Here is a 17,190-nt window from a genome sequence, read left to right on the forward strand (position 1 = left end):
AGTTTTTCCATAAAAAAACTCTATATTCTTGGAAGATATTTTCTTAGTATCATTTAAATTTTATTGATTAGATTTTATTTTAGATTATTGGGCTTTTATGCTTTTGGAATCATTTTTCTTTTGATTTCCCTACTATTCACGTGAACAAGGGAGGCGGCATAAAGAGAAAACACAAGAAAAAAGTCTTCCTAACCTTCTCCAAAGAAAACTCACATGAAAAAGAAGAAAAGGGCTCAAGGATTTTTTTTCTCCAATTTTCTCCACGATTCTAGTACTTTTCCTTTCTTTATTTATTTTTATGGAGATTGTAAGACTAGCTATGCGTGGCTAATTTTCTAGTTTGATTTAAGAGTTGTTTTTACTGTTTAATTTATCATTGTGAGGTATTCGTTCTTAGATTTAATATGCTTGTTATTCCAAGTATTTGTCGATTTATGATTTAAGCCTATGAATATTGTATATCGATTATCTGACAATTTAATTCGATATATGATTTTCTATTGCTAACAATGAATTCAATAATTGGTAATTGTCATGAATGATTGGTACACGAGTAGCATAAATTAGATGTGTTGTGCTATCATAATATATTTAATCTAAATAAATCAACAAAACTGGATTTATCAATTGTAGCTATCACGGTTGTTAAATTTCAGGATTAACTGTATTCACAAATCTAAAAGCTATCATTATTTAATTTGGAACGCTATCGTGCTCAGTTGATTATTGATAAGTTTTGACGGGATGCTAGGTTCGGTCAATTAATTTAAGAAAACACAAGAATTTTAGCGGTTATCCCTATAATTCTAAGGTTAATTTCTTGGAACAACTTGAATAAATTATTTGTTAGCCGATGAACAATGATATAATTAAATAGTAGAACTCCCTTGAATCAGATCTTTCTCGTATTAAATTCTTCAGTTTATTCTAGTTGATTAATTATCATTTTAATTTATTGTTTTTTCTTTCTTGGATAAATTTAGTTTAGTATTTTATTTAATTAATATACAAAAATCCCCCTTTTAATTGCATTTTACTCGAAATAAATCATCTCTCATTCCCTATGGATTCGACCATGCTCACGATTACACTAATTTTATTTAGAGAGTAGGAATATAAGTTTGGTGCTCAACGACATCACACAAGTTGGACCTGAAGCGAGACATCTTGCGTTTTGTGTCCGAGAGTTTGACATGCCAGCAAGTTAAGGCAGAGCATCAGAGGCCAGACGAGAAGCTTAAGCCACTTCCTATTCCCGAGTGGAATTGGAAAACATTGTTATGGATTTTTTTTTTGGATTGCCAAGGACTATCAAGGGATTCAATGTCATTTGGGTGATAGTTGATCGTCTTACGAAATAAACGCACTTTCTACCTATTAAGACGCATTCACCATGACTCGGTATGCAGAGCTTTACATCCTTGAGATAGTCTGACTGCATGGAATTCCAGTGTCTATTTTTTCTAACAGAGATCCGAGGTTCACATCCTCCTTCTGGAAGAGTCAGCATTCAGCGATGGGAACGAACTTGTTGTTCAGTACAACGTTTCTTCCTCAACCCAATTGTCAATCCGAAATGGTGATTCAAACTTTGGAGGATTGACTCTGCGCTCTTTTGGTTGATTTCCAAGGAAGTTGGGAACCGAAGTTACCTCTAGTGGAGTTCACCTTTAACAATAGTTATCAATCGTCTATAGGTATTGCTCCTTACGAGGTACTTTATGGAAGGAAGTGTATATCACCGTTACATTGGGATGAGGTTGGTGAAAGAGGAGAATTTGGTCCGGACTTGATCAAGCAGACTGGAGAGCTAGTAGCCAAAATCCGAGATAGGATGAAGACTGCTTAAAGTAGCCAGAAAAGCTACGCGGATAAGCGACGAAGGGAGCTAGAGTTTGCAGTAAGTAACCCTGTATTTGTGAAAATAGCACTTACAAAGGGTGTTATAAGATTAGGCAAGGAAAGCAAACTCAGTCCGAGGTTCATAAAACCGTTTGAGATTTTAGAGAAGATTGGAACATCAGCCTATAAAGTGGCTTTGCCACCAATGCTGGCTAGATTGCATAATGTGTTTCATATCTCGATACTACGAAAGTGCATGTCAAATCCTTCACATGTACTGAATTATGAACATTTGCAGTTGATTCCAAATATGTCATATGAGGAAATGCCTATACGAATTCTGGATAGGCAAGAAAGAAGGCTCCGGAATAAAGTTATTCAAATAGTCAAAGTCAAGTGCCTAAATCATTCGGAGGAAGCTACTTTTGAAATTGAAACGGACATGAGGAGTCGCTACCCGAAGTTATTCGGAAAGTCTTAATTTCGAGGACGAAATTTCATTTAAGGAGAGATGAATTGTAATGTCCAAAATACGATAACATAATCCAGTTGCATGAAAATATATGAAAAATGGAAAATGACTAATTGAATTGTTTTAATAACATTAATTAAATATGGTGGGTATGTTTAATATATAAAATAGGGTTTTATGTTAGAAAGCATAAAAATGTGTTTTAAGTGTTTTTCGAGACGCGACCGAGGAACGGAGACCGGGGAACATAAAGGGAAAATATTTTTATTAAATGATTATTTTTAATTATTTAATATATGGTATATTTTAAATGAGAATTTCGAAAACAAGGCTTTTTTATATGTTTTTACAAGTCGAATCGTATTTTAAACCGGTAATCGATTTTTGACGAAAATAAGGACTTTTTGGGAACTCGGATAATATTTTCGAAAATTTTCCTAAATGAAATATTTTACATACACTATAATGGGCTTAATGGGCCTATTATAATAAGGTTATTAAGCCTTGGTTTCTATCCAATTATTTATATCAAAAGATAGATTTTCCTAAACCCAAAACACTTCAACCACATGTTTAGAATACTAGAAACCTAGGGATTTTTCCACCATCAACAAACAAAAACACACCATAATTTTTTTTAAAGCTATTCACGTGGATTTGAAGGAATTTTAGCAAGGTCTTCTCCCCGTTCTCCGTCAACGTCTCTCGCATCAAGTATTGTTTTTCGTGTGTGAAATACGCAAAGGCACACCTTAATATTTCTTCACTCATTGTTCATACCATATTATGTGTATTAAACAGGATTGCATGAAAAATATGATTCACTTTCTTATTTTTTTTGTTTTATGGCAAAACATGAATAAAACTTGAGTTCAAGTGTTTTTAAATCAATGATTATGTTGCACAAAGAGGCTACCATGGTAGGGCTATGGACAGTACATTTTCAACATGTTTAAGAGTCCATAGAAGCTTGGGTAAGGGCTGGACGGCAAGGGAAAAGCAAGGAACAAAAATTGGGATCAAATGGAAACTAAGGCACGGTTTGGGTCTATTGTAGGGCGCGGCTGTGTGCTGCTGTTGGGATGTGTTCAAGGATCCTAAGGGGTCTATTCATGGTCCTAGAGGGGGCTGTGGAAGGGTTGGAAAGGAGGTTAAGGGTTGCACCTTTTTTTGGGTTTCAACAAGAGCAAGGGCAAGGTTTGGAAGGTTAAAAGGGAGATGCCGCGCGGGGTGCTTTCGAGGCGAGGGTCTGGGCTTGTGATGGTCCTATCATCGAGTCATGGTGGTCCATGAAAGGCTAGAGAGGCTAGTAAAGGAGGGGCGCACGGCTAGGGTGCAACCTAGGAGTGGTCGTGCACAATAGGAAGAACCATACACGTCCTCGTTCATGGATCACTAGGGTTGGTCCAAGTGGGTCTTAAGGGGTTCAGTCTATGTCCTATGAGGGTAGGTCCGGGCCTGGTCCAATCGGTTAGGGTCTAGAATCGAAGGAATTGACAAATTGTTAGGGCTATGTTTTGTTCAACAAGGGCAGAAATTTTCAGTAGCATTCTAGGCCTTTCTATGGTTTTAATTGGCTTGATTTGGGATGGAAAAGTGTTGAACATTTCATGTTTGCAATCTTGATTTTGATGTTAAGAAAACTTGTTATTTTGTTTCTAGTAAATTTACCTAATTGCGCAGAAAGCTACCAAGCCTAAACTGAAGCTATCGAGACGCAAACTGAAAGCGCCAACTGATTGCACAAACTGAACCAGTTCAACAGATTGTCCAGATGATAGGTAGTTCAGCAGAAGACCTTCAGAAGCTCGGCCAGCTGATGAAAAGCTCAACTGATGAAGAGCCCAGCTGACTAGTTCAACTAAAACCGTGAAATCAGTTCAGCTGATGAGCCAACTAATTTCACCAAATCAGTTCAAGACTGTCACGCCCCGAAACTCGGGATTGACACCGGCGTCGTTTACAACCACACAATTGAAAACCACAAGCCTTTGTAGTACAGTTTAAACCGAAACCAGTCTAAGATTCATATCTCAAATTAAATAACCAATGTCTTTACAGTGACCAAAAAAAATAAGACGACATAGTTTTAATGCGGAAACGTAAATCTACTTAATAATAACTTAAACTGAATTCCTTGAGCGTTCACCATCCCCAGAACTGTTCGGACTCCTCATCCTCGAGTTCTTCTTCGGGCTTATCTGGGAAGGGTTGTAAGGGGGGTGAGTATTTTGGGAATACTCAGTAAATGGGGGAAAATCGAGCACAATGAAGACAACATGCATAAATTTCGAGAATAAAACATGACTTGCATACATACTTCATAAACAGGTATAACATCGACACAGCACTGCGACTCATCTACCTTCTACGGTTTACTGACGTCAGTCCCTAATTTTTACTTCTCTAAGGGGGCGAGACCGTATAGCGGTTATGTCCCCCACCGCGTAAGGGTACGTCGTGGTTGGGATTCCCTCCCGTATACAGTCGACTCCTCACAGTGCTTTTGAAATCGTATGACAATTACACGAAAAGAGTAGAAAGAAGATTGCACTCGACTATTTATTTTTTTTTTCAAAATCGAACACATGTATGCATAAATTCGATGCTAAAGTTTAAAAATAGCCCACTTACTGAATATTTGATGCTAAAAACGTGGATGATTGGCTTAGAAGATAGGTCGCTCCTTGATCCTCACTTCGACGGCACTTCGGCGTGATTTTCCTTGGACGACTTTGAGTGGATTTCGGCTGAGGAGAGGATGCTGAATTTCGAGAGCCTCAGCAAGGGTTTTCGAATTTTTTTGAGTGTGAGAATGAGGGGGAGTGGTGAAGTATTAATAGGTGGAGGGAAGGGTGTTCAATATGGTGCTCAAATCTTGCACAAAATTGGCTTAAATCTCATATTTTTGGCTCAAAAATATCCTTCCATGGCTGCTGATTATCTACCAAATCGAGTTCTCCTCCCTCCTAATCTAATGGTTCGAAATTGAGGTGCAAAGGAGGGGAGGATTTGCTTCCCCTCTTGAGGCTTATTCTAGCATGACATTACATCCTTAGGCAATACAATATTTAGGCAAAATATCTAGTTGATTTTCGAAATTTGCTAACTCCATACATTGATTCCTTTAGCCTTGCATGATATCTCCCCAAATTTTGCAATATATCCTCCCAATTTCGAAAATATGCATGCCTTCATAAGAATATTGTTGACTTGATCATCAAGATTCTCAAAAATAAAATCTCCCATACAAGGATTTCCAATAAAAAGATCTTAGCTAATAAAATTTCTTCCCAATATTAATTATTGTAATATTTTCGGTTCTCACATCCCTCCCTCCTTATGAGGAGTTTCGTCCTCGAAACTGGAGTTGGCTTGGTCTCCAAATAGGTAGGGATATTCCTTTCGCACCTTCTCTTCAACTTCACAAGTTGTTTCCCGCTCAGTGTGAATGGACCACTGCACTTTGACGTAGGGAATGATGCGTCGTCTGAGGACTTGTTCCTTGGTGTCCACGATTCTGATAGGAACTTCTTCGTATTTCAGTTCTTCTCCCAAGTTCCCTTCGATCACGAGCGGTTCTACTTCTAATACGTGACTCGGGTCTGGAATGTACCTTCTTAGTTGGGACACATGGAACACGTTGTGTATCCTTGACATGCTTGGTGGTAATGCCAGTCTGCATGCTAGCGTGCCCACTCTTTCCAAGATTTCAAAGGGTCCAACATATCGAGGGTTCAATTTCCCGGACTTACTGAATTGGACAACTCCTCTCATAGGCGAGACTTTTACATAAGCCTTCTCGCCCACGTTGAACTCTACAGGTCTTCTTTTAAGATCTGCCCAGCTCTTCTGTCGGTCTTGAGCTGCCTTGAGCTTTTCTCGGACAATTTTAACCTTATCCACTGTCATCTGTACTAGCTCGGGTCCCACCACTGCTTTTTCTCCCACTTCATCCCAGTAAAGTGGTGACCGACATTTCCTCCCATAAAGGGCTTCGTACGGAGCCATTCCGATGCTGCTGTGATAGCTGTTGTTATAAGCAAACTCAATTAAGGGTAGATGAGTGCTCCAGTTGCTACTGAATTCAAGAGCGCACGCTCGCAGCATATCTTCTAAGGTCTGTATGGTTCTCTCCGTTTGCCCATCGGTTTGAGGATGATAGGCCGTACTTAGGGTCACTTTCTTTCCCATGGCCTCTTGAAAGCTCTTCCAAAAACGCGAAACGAACCTCGGGTCTCTGTCAGATAAGATGCTAACTGGCACTCCATGCAGTTTCACGATGTTGTCCATGTACAGTGGAGCCAACTTGTCGAGGTTGTAATTCATGCGGACGGATAGGAAGTGTGCAGTCTTTGTGAGTCTGTCCACGATCACCCATATACCGTCGTGGCTTTGCCTAGACTTTGGCAATCCTACCACAAAATCCATGGAGATATGCTCCCACTTCCATTCGGGAATTTCCAAAGGTTGCAGTAATCCCCCAGGTCGCTGGTGTTCTGCTTTGACCTGCTGGCATACCTGACATCTGGAGACGAATTCAGCTACATCTCTCTTCATGCCATTCCACCAGAAACTATTCTTGAGGTCCCTGTACATTTTCGTACTGCCTGGGTGGACTGAGAATTTTGACTTGTGCGCCTCTGCCATTATCTCTTGGCGAAGGTTATCACTGTCGGGCACACACAGTCTCCCTTTCATCCACAATATTCCCTTATCGTCAATCTGATGATCTTGAGACTTCCCTTCTCTGACCTGCTCCTTAAGTTTAGTCAGTACCGGGCCTCGATCCTGGTTTAACTTGACGGTCTCCTGTAGGCATGGCTGGGCAGAGAGGGACTCTAGAGTTACCTTGCCACGGCCCTTCCGACTTAGCGCATCGGCCACTTTGTTCGCTTTACCCGGATGGTAGCTTATGGTCAAGTCATAATCTTTCAGAAGTTCGATCCATCGCCTTTGCCTCATATTAAGTTCCTTTTGGGTGAACAAGTACTTGAGGCTCTGATGGTCTGTGAAGATTTCACATTTAGCACCATAGAGATAGTGCCTCCAAATCTTTAAGGCGAAGATAACCGCTGCTAGTTCCAGGTCTTGAGTAGGATAATTCTACTCATGCGGTTTCAACTGCCTTGATGCGTAGGCGATCACTCTTCCTTCCTGCATGATTACGCATCCCAGACCTTCCTTAGATGCGTCACTGTAGATGGTAAAATCTTTATTCTCTGCAGGCAATATTAACACTGGTGTGGATGCGAGTTTCTCCTTCAATGTCTGGAAACTCTTCTCACAATCGTCATCCCAGATGAATTTAGAATTCTTCTGTGTGAGCTTCGTCAGTGGCACGGCTATCGAGGAGAACCCTTCGACAAACTTTCGGTAGTAACCCGCCAATCCAAGAAAGCTTCTGATATCGGTGGCGTTCTTAGGTCTCGGCCACTCGGTAATTGCATCTACTTTCCTTGGTTCCACTGACACTCCTTCTCTCGAAATCACGTGTCCTAGAAACGACACACTCCTTAGCCAGAATTCACACTTGCTGAACTTAGCGTATAGCTTATTCTCTCTTAAGGTCTGCAGTGCAAGGTGAAGGTGCTCTTCATGGCTCGTCTCGTCAGGAGAATAGACGAGGATATCGTCGATGAATACCACTATGAACTGATCCAGGAATGGCTTGAACACTCTGTTCATCAGGTCCATGAATGCTGCTGGTGCATTGGTCAGACCAAAAGGCATCACTCTGAATTCATAATGCCCATACCTGGTTCGAAAGGCTGTCTTGGGGATATCTTCAGCCCTGACCTTCAACTGATGGTAACCTGTCCTCAGATCCAGTTTAGAAAAGACGGCGGCTCCTTTAAGCTGATCAAACAGATCGTCTATCCGAGGTAGAGGGTACCTGTTCTTGATTGTGATCTTGTTTAATTCTCTGTAGTCGATGCATAATCTCATACTACCGTCCTTCTTCTTTACGAAGAGTACTGGAGCTCCCCACGGAGACACACTTGGTCAAATCTGCTTTTTATCTAGCAATTCTTGGAGTTGTTCTTTTAACTCCTTGAGTTCGGCTGGTGCCATTCTGTACGATGCCTTAGAGATCGGTGCCGCACCGGGAACCAGGTTGATTTCGAACTCCACTTCGCGGTCCGGGACCGTCCCTGAGAGTTCTTCTGGGAAAACATCTGGGAAATCTCTCACCACCGGGATGTCCTCCAGTTTCAGCTCGACTTCTTCTTTTGCCTCACTGACCATTGCTAGGTAGATGTCTTCTCCGGATTTTATGGCTTTCCAAGCTTGAGATGCGGACAATAGTGATTTTCGTCCCTTGGATTTACCGTGAAACACTTCTTCTTCCTGATTTGGGGTTCGGAGTTTGACTTCTTTTCCCTTACAATCTACTACTGCGTTGTTTCTTGCTAACCAGTCCATCCCTAGGATGATGTCGAAATCGACCATGATCAATTGTATCAAGTCGGCGCTAAAAGTCTGGTTATTGATACTGATTTCACAATCTCTGTAAATCTCATCAGTTTCCATGGCTCTACTCGTAGGTGTGGCTATTCGGAAAGGTTCGGTTAGCTTATCGGGCTTACGTCCTAATTTCTTAGCAAACCTCTTAGACATAAAGGAGTGCGTAGCGCCACAGTCAAATAATGCGTAAGCAGGCACTGATTGAGTTAGAATGGTACCTGACACGACTTCAGTTGCGTCGTCAGCCTCTTCCTGAGTCATGGCAAAGATCCTAGCATTGGGTTTGTCCTCCTTTGGTTTACTAGAGCCTGCTCCCGTATTTGGCCCAGTTCCTCTGTTTGGCCCTGCTGGTCGGTTGGCGACGGTAGGACATTCTGCAATTCGGTGCCCCGCTTTCCCACATCCAAAGCATACACCGCTGGCCCTTCGATATTCCCCGGAGTGCTTGAAGCCACATGTTGAGCATGGCTTGAGTCCTTGATAGTTAGTGGCGGGGAATTTCCCTGAGGGAGGTCCACCCGACTGATTAGGCCTCTTGAACACTGGTCTCCCTTGAGAAGGCTGGCTGTTAAGGGGTCGCTTGTTCCTGTTTTCCCCTTCTCTTCGACGAATATCAGCCTCGGCTCGGATAGCCGCACCCATCAAATCTGAAAAGTTGGCAGGTTGGTAGACCGCTAGAGCTGACTGGATCCTGCTGTTCAACCCTTTCTTAAAGCGGTGCAATTTCAGAACTTCGTCTGCCATGATTGCTGGAGCATAAGATCCGAGGGCATTGAACTGAGAGGTGTATTCGACCACTGACATGTCTGGAGCCTGACTGAAATTTTCAAATTCACTTAGCTTCTGCAGTCTGACTTCTGCTGGGTAGTACTGTTTCAGAAACGTTTCTCGGAAGATTCGCCATGTGATTGGTCCAGCAGCGGTCATAGCTGGCGAGACTGCTTCCCACCATTTAGCTGCCTTGTTTTCCAAGAAGGGCACTATCACGTCCACTTTTAGTGCATCCGGGACTTCCAACAGTCTCAACTGAGTTTCCACGCTTTTTAGCCAACTCTGGCTAACTTCGGGGTCGGCAGCACCACTAAAGGTTGGGCACCTGTTCTTGCGCAGTGACTCGTAATGAAACTTGACCCCATGCTGTGGTGGAGGTGGGGGCTGCTGATTTGCATTGGGGTTCACTAACCCCTGAAGTGTCGTCGCCACGATCGTGGCTATGGCCATTAGGTCTGCTTGATTGAGATTGAACTGAGGTGGAGGCCCGTTGCCTTCTTCATTAGTGTTGTTGTTGTTGTTGTTGTTGTTGTTAGCATAACGGGGGTTGCGGTTCTGTCTTGGTGGTCTACCGGCCATTTCCTACAAGTCAAACGCTTCTAAGAATTTGTGGTATAAATCGACAAGATTGAATAGGTAAGTTATGCTGGAACAACTGAGTAAATAAACAAAAATAATATAGATGCACGACTGAGATAAATAATAATCATATTTTATTAATTTTCGAATTTAAAGAAACAACTGAATGAACAAAGCGTACTGAATGGAAATAAGTCATGCTGACTGAAAATAAAATAGCAACAATGGAAGGATAAACTCCTAGTAATAAGGAAAGGTAACTAAGGAACTCTAATCATCTATCTCTCCATCTCCTATGGCAGCTATGGGCTCATCGATCTCTATCGGCTCTTCTTCTTCCGGCTCTTCCTCTTGCAGTATCTCCACCATGTGGGTGAGCTGGGCGTTCTCTTCATTAAGCTGGGCATTCTCTGCATTAAGCTGGGCCACCTGCGCCTTCCACTCTTGAACATCTGCCTCTGCCTCGTCCAACAGATCTATGGTGCTCTGGTGGCGTAGTTCGTACCCCTTCTTATTCTCCTTGATCTTGTTCTTCAGTGCTTCACCCTGTTGAGTCAGCTGATGGTTCACTTTGGCAATGCAGCTTATCGCCTCACTTAGATTTTCGAGTCTCCTCTTACCCTTGGCATTCTGCTGTTTCTCCTCTTCAAGTTCCTTGCGACAGCGCTCCGCATCCTCTCGTAGCTTTCCATTTTGATATTTGCATTGCTCTATGACGTCCCGTAGGTCCATGTTATCTCGCCTAACTAGTTCACCCTGATAGATAGACTGATTAAGGCGGACCTGAATCTCTTCTTTCTCAGCGGTTAAGGTTTCGACCTCACTCCTCCTCTCACTTAATCAGGCTCTAAGTCGCCGAATCTGGCGTGACTGGTAGTGAAGGGCAAGCTCCTTCAAACGAAGGGCAGCTTGGACACGAGTACGGGGTCGCATGGGAGTAGATGGAGCCATTTCCTGAAATCAAAAATGGAAATGCTCAGAATCCGAAATAGACAGTATATAACAAGTGAGAATATGCAATATATATGAAATTTTCGAAATTTAAATAAATATATAATTTTTTTTTTCAAAAATGGAAAGTTTGGAATTAGACATATGGGTTCGAAGCATATGTCGAGAGGATTCCAGAACAGTTGACGGAATCGAATTCGGAGTTTCCTACGAAAAGTTATAAGGGTTGCAAAACTTTCCTAAAACGGCAAAAACGACGTTTCAGAGGCCTAAACGAAGGATTTTCGCGATTTCAGCGTGGTGCTCACGACTTTAGGGTGATGAGCCATGCTCGTTGGGCCATTTCGGAGGGGGTAGCATCGACCTCGAGTGAAAATTCCACCGAAAATTTTTAGGGTTTTTTTTTTTTGAAATCGATTTTTCCCAACCGGACTACGAACTTGGCGGCTCTGATACCACTTAAATGTAACGCCCCGAAACTCGGGATTGACACCGGCGTCGTTTACAACCACACAATTGAAAACAACAAGCCTTTGTAGTATAGTTTAAACCGAAACCAGTCTAAGATTCATATCTCAAATTAAATAACCAATGTCTTTACAGTGACCAAAATAAATAAGACGACATAGTTTTAATGCGAAAACGTAAATCTACTTAATAATAACTTAAACTGAATTCCTTGAGCGTTCACCATCCCCAGAACTGTTCGGACTCCTCATCCTCGAGTTCTTCTTCGGGCTTATCTGGGAACGGTTGTAAGGGGGGTGAGTATTTTGGGAATACTCAGTAAATGGAGGAAAATCGAGCACAATGAAGACAACATGCATAAATTTCGAGAATAAAACATGACTTGCATACATACTTCATAAACAGGTATAACATCGACACAGCACTGCGACTCATCTACCTTCTACGGTTTACTGACGTCAGTCCCTAATTTTTACTCCTCTAAGGGGGCGAGGCCGTATAGCGGTTATGTCCCCCACCGCGTAAGGGTACGTCGTGGTTGGGATTCCCTCCCGTATACAGTCGACTCCTCACAGTGCTTTTGAAATCGTATGACAATTACACGAAAAGAGTAGAAAGAAGATTGTACTCGACTATTTATTTTTCTTGTCAAAATCGAACACATGTATGCATAAATTCGATGCTAAAGTTTAAAATAGCCCACTTACTGAATATTTGATGCTAAAAACGTGGATGATTGGCTTAGAAGATAGGTCGCTCCTTGATCCTCACTTCGGCGGCACTTCGGCGCGATTTTCCTTGGACGACTTTGAGTGGATTTTGGCTGAGGAGAGGATGCTGAATTTCGAGAGCCTCAGCAAGGGTTTTCGAATTTTTTTGAGTGTGAGAATGAGGGGGAGTGGTGAAGTATTTATAGGTGGAGGGAAGGGTGTTAAATATGGTGCTCAAATCTTGCACAAAATTGGCTTAAATCTCATATTTTTTGCTCAAAAATATCCTTCCATGGCTGCTGATTATCTACCAAATCGAGTTCTCCTCCCTCCTAATCTAATGGTTCGAAATTGAGGTGCAAAGGAGGGGAGGATTTGCTTCCCCTCTTGAAGCTTATTCTAGCATGACATTACATCCTTAGGCAATACAATATTTAGGCAAAATATCTAGTTGATTTTCGAAATTTTCTAACTCCATACATTGATTCCTTTAGCCTTGCATGATATCTCCCCAAATTTTGCAATATATCCTCCCAATTTCGAAAATATGCATGCCTTCATAAGAATATTGTTGACTTGATCATCAAGATTCTCAAAAATAAAATCTCCCATACAAGGATTTCCAATAAAAGGATCTTAGCTAATAAAATTTCTTCCCAATATTAATTATTGTAATATTTTCGGTTCTCACAAAGACCAGTTCAAATGACCAGTTCAGAACATCAGTTATGAACCGACCAGATTGCAGAACTCGACAAGCTTATCTAAGTGTAATCCAGCTGTGTGCATTAGGGAAAGCAATTATCCAGTCAAAGGACAATAATGAACGTTGCAGCAGAGCGTAAAGTCAAGGTGTTCATAATGGCTTTCAGAAAGGACAAGCACAAATATCGAGGAACATATTCAAATAGCAACTGACATATTTGATGTGTCTTAATGAACGGTTTGGTAGCCTCTATAAATACAGACCAAGATCATCGACAAAATATAGAATATATAGAAGTGTGTGAAGAATAAGGGCACACTCAACTAATATCAGGTTACAATAAGAAATCAGCCCAGATTTGAGGGAACACTTCAAAGTATTATCAGCTTAGATTAGAAGCACATTTTTCTCAGTGTGTAAGAACATTTTCATATCAGTTCTCTCATATTCACACACACCATCACTCACATATACACAGAAACAGAGCGCTTTGATAAGTTGAGTGAGTCTTGCACAAAGACAATAAACTAGTGTATGTAGTCTTTAACACATAGACGTTAAATAAGTGTTGGCTGGAAGGTGCTGCCTTCAGTCTAGGCTAGGAGTTCAGTTAGGCAGTAGAGTAAGTCCTAAGTTGAGTGGATTTGTACAAAACATTGTATAAATCAAAGTCTTCTAGTGGATCCTGTCCAAGGTCGTAGAAGGGATTACGTAGGAGTAGTTGAAGTCTCCAAACATCCATTAACATATCTTGTGTACTTAACTGTTTAATATTGTTTTCAAACTGATTTGATCAATTCGTCATTTTATCAGTTCAGTTTTCACCATAACTAAACTGATACATGCAAAAACTGACCCCCCCTCATTTTATTTATTCAGTTCACACAAGGTAAAAGGCTTTCAAATTAATCAGATTTCTTAACGAAGGATTATTTCGAGTATTTTCTGCTTGGTTTAAAACCAGACTCGATTTAATTCATCGATGTTTACATTATTAGAACACGAGTTATTGAAGCTCATGGAGAATATTGTGTTTGAAGCTCCCTCGTAGGTGCTAGAACATATCCTTCAAAAAAGGTTAGTAAGGTGTTTTAAAAGCTTTGGTTCAAGTTTGGTTAAGTTTCGAGTCGATTCGGGTTAAAATCGGGACATAAGGTTAAGTTTTAAAACGAATTGGGAAATTAGTCAAGGAGCTTAAATTTACATCTAAGAAAAATTTATGGGTGTATTTTAAAGTGTTATGGTAAGTTTGGATGGATTGGGCTCGTCGTTTAAGGTCCAAGGGTAAAATGGGAAAGTTCGAGTTTCAGGGGCAAAACAGACATTTAACACCTAAAAAATGTTAGACGTCCTGGCAATGCCATGAATGCTGAAATGAATACTAAAAATGTTTATTTTGAAAGGTTATGGAATTTTATGATGAAAAATGATAAATGCTATAAGACGTGTTGCATGTTTAGTTTAAAAGAAAATGATAACATTGCATGTATTTTTCTAAAATGATGGAAATGCGGAAGAATGTTTGGAAGGAAGTGATTTAATTGTGACGGTAAGGAGATAGGGATTCGTGAGGGAACCAGTTTATGAGACAAAGCCCTGTGGGAACCCAACGACCGAATTTCCATCAAAAGAATATGATGATATCTAATGCCAAGACTCAGTTGACGGGTGAAAGTGTCGCTGATGTCCCCGCCGTCTGCAGGCCAAGGCACATAACGGAAAAGTGGCTAATGTTGCATCGCAGCCTGGTACCATGGCTACAGCTGGGATTGATTAATCGACCGAATGATGAAAGGATAGTTACAATTAGTGAACGTCATTCACCTTAATGGAAATGTATATATATATATATATATATATTTATGATGAAAGAAAAGGATATGAGGAAAGAAAAAAGGTTTAAAGCTTATGCATATTCATGAAAATCTATTTTTATTAAAAGTATGTTCATTGTTTCATGTGAATATATATGTATTACTTGTTATAACGATTAAGGTTTGCTGAGTCAATAGACTCACTAGGTGTGAATGATGCAGGTAAGCATGATGTTTATAATGTTATGGGAGGACTTGATGGTTGAACTAGCTAGACTGATGCTGCACACAACCCGAGGACCGTCACTAGTTTTCCGCAATATTATGATTTAAGAGTACTTTAAAGATTTTTATGACTTTTATGCTAATGAGTGGTTTTGAGAAGATTTAAGAGTTTATGCTGTTTTGAAAATGCTAGCTTTAGGTTTTTAGTTTGACGATTTCAGGTTTTGCACTACGTTTTTTTAGGGATTTTAAAATAATAGGTTAGTTGTTTTATTTTGATAACAAAAATATTTATATATATGTAAGTATATTCGGCCAAAATTGTTAAAGGAAGGAAAAAAGGTTTCTAGTATATTTTAAAGAAAAACGAATAGTAGACGTTTCACTCTTCTCCATTAGTTGCAGCTCCAATCAGTCCCTCCAATTCTTGAAAAAGAGTATCCCTCTGATCTTAACTCAAATGTCTTATCGGAATTCGACAATAATTCTTCCAAATCTCTACTCGATCAAGTTTACATGCAAATCAAGAATCTCCCCAAAACAGCCAACAATGTCGAAAGCTGTTTGCTCATATTTTTGCTTTTGACAACTTTCGGAGAGACGTTCTACGTGAACTTGGTTCTCAAGAAAAGAAATTCACGCTACTCACCATTGATCAAGTCGCAACCAAGCGTCATATTGAAAATTTGGGTATAACTCTATCAAGTCAAATACATCACATGGATGCTCGATTTGATCATATTCAAACCACCATTGACAGTCAGTTGCAAGAAATTCTTGATCTTATGCAACTTGGTGATCTCAAAAATGGGGAAGTAGTTGATTTCAAGAAGCTTGAAGAAAAAAAACGGTGAGCAGAAAGAGCTAAATTTGAATAATTTAAGTGTAATGATAAAAAAAAAAATTGGAAGAAGAAGAGAGAAGAAGAGCTGGTGGAAGCAGTGGCTCAGGTCATTGAAGATAAAAAATAAAATTGTGTAGGTGTAATAGGAAATGTTTTAAATTTTATGCACCTATAAAATTATATTTCATTTTTTTAATGAAAATCTTCTTGCTCAAATCCTCGTAAATTTTGCTTTATGTAACTTCTTGTATAGACTTGCAGCTAGGTTTTGTCAACACCAAAAAGGAAGAAATTTTTAGAATATTCAAGTACCCTTAAGTTTTATTGATTGACAAATAACAATATCAGCTATTTCGAGGCCAATCGCTTTTAAATGTATTTCAGAATTCGGACAGTTGAACCAGATCAAATCTTTCAGACATTAATTAAGAAGATTAAGTCATAATGGGATAAGATGTCTAGACACATAAGTATATGAACTTAAGCTGCAAAGTTATCATCTGTCAAAATTGACCGACGCACTGCTACAAGTAAAAAAAGAGTTAAATCTAAAAGGATACTGAAGTCAAGTTGTTCAATAAGTTGTCTCATTTGGAAAGAACACACGAGATGGTGTGTTAGCTTCATAAAAATAAAAAAACTTGAAGTAGCAAAAGCACAATGAGCATTTAATGATATGAAAGTGACACGTCCATTCTCTCAGGGAACATTACAGATGATCGTTGAAAAGAAAATCATTGGAGTTTTTCAACTATAAATTTGTAGATTTCGAACATGAAGAACTGCTTAGACCAACCACAACTATTCTTAATCCTGCAATTTCAGAGATCTCGAGTGCACTTAATCTTTTGATTTCTAGCTTATCAGCATCATATCAGATCATCAAATATCAATATGTGTTACACTAACAACTCAAGACATCAAGTCTGACCGCTAGGTTTTGTGTTTGTTGTATAGTGAACCAAGAGTTCTTAAATATCCAGAATTGTAAACTAAACATAAAAGTTACTGTTAGGCAGTGTTAAGTTTTAACTGAAGTGAGTTGTTACAAAACGTAAAACTAGAGTATTTTAGTGCAAACTTTCTTAAATGGAATAAGGGGTGACGTATGAGTTTTATCTCCGACCATCCATAAAAATATTTATGTCATTACATTTTGTATTTACATTCTTGCAAAAGTCCATTTCAAACCATTTATTGTTAAACTATCAAGTACAATCTATCATAATCAAGTCATACCGTTTTCGCACTTACACTTTTTATTGGTCCAACAAATCTGGCCGTTTAAAATTACTTCTTGACACCCTGAAAATTGTTAAGAACGGTTTGAAATCAAGAAA

General features: G+C 39.9%; 1 protein-coding gene across 1 annotated transcript; it reads right to left on the reverse strand.

Annotated features, from left to right (window-relative positions):
* Positions 1–1,793: 1,793 nt before the first annotated feature.
* On the reverse strand, positions 1,794–10,132 carry LOC142554679 (uncharacterized). The gene is made up of 5 exons (XM_075665345.1): positions 8,422–10,132; positions 7,495–7,812; positions 6,762–7,209; positions 5,726–6,677; positions 1,794–1,910 (listed from the first exon to the last, which is right to left on the reverse strand). The coding sequence occupies exons 1-5, from the start codon at positions 10,130–10,132 to the stop codon at positions 1,794–1,796; spliced, it is 3,546 nt and encodes a 1,181-aa protein (XP_075521460.1).
* Between the last annotated feature and the right edge of the window lie 7,058 nt (positions 10,133–17,190).

Source organism: Primulina tabacum, chromosome 8, assembly GCF_025594145.1.
Source record: "Primulina tabacum isolate GXHZ01 chromosome 8, ASM2559414v2, whole genome shotgun sequence".
NCBI lineage: Eukaryota > Viridiplantae > Streptophyta > Magnoliopsida > Lamiales > Gesneriaceae > Primulina > Primulina tabacum.

Excerpts from the sequence above, each read along its gene's own strand:
- LOC142554679 (XM_075665345.1), bottom strand. The coding sequence starts at position 10,132 with ATGGCCGGTAGACCACCAAGACAGAACCGCAACCCCCGTTATGCTAAC. Across the intron at positions 7,210-7,494 it reads CAGTGACGCATCTAAGGAAG|CGAACAAAGTGGCCGATGCG; the intron begins GTCTGGGATGCG and ends ATCCGGGTAAAG. Across the intron at positions 6,678-6,761 it reads TTGGAAATTCCCGAATGGAA|ACTCACAAAGACTGCACACT; the intron begins GTGGGAGCATAT and ends GATCGTGGACAG.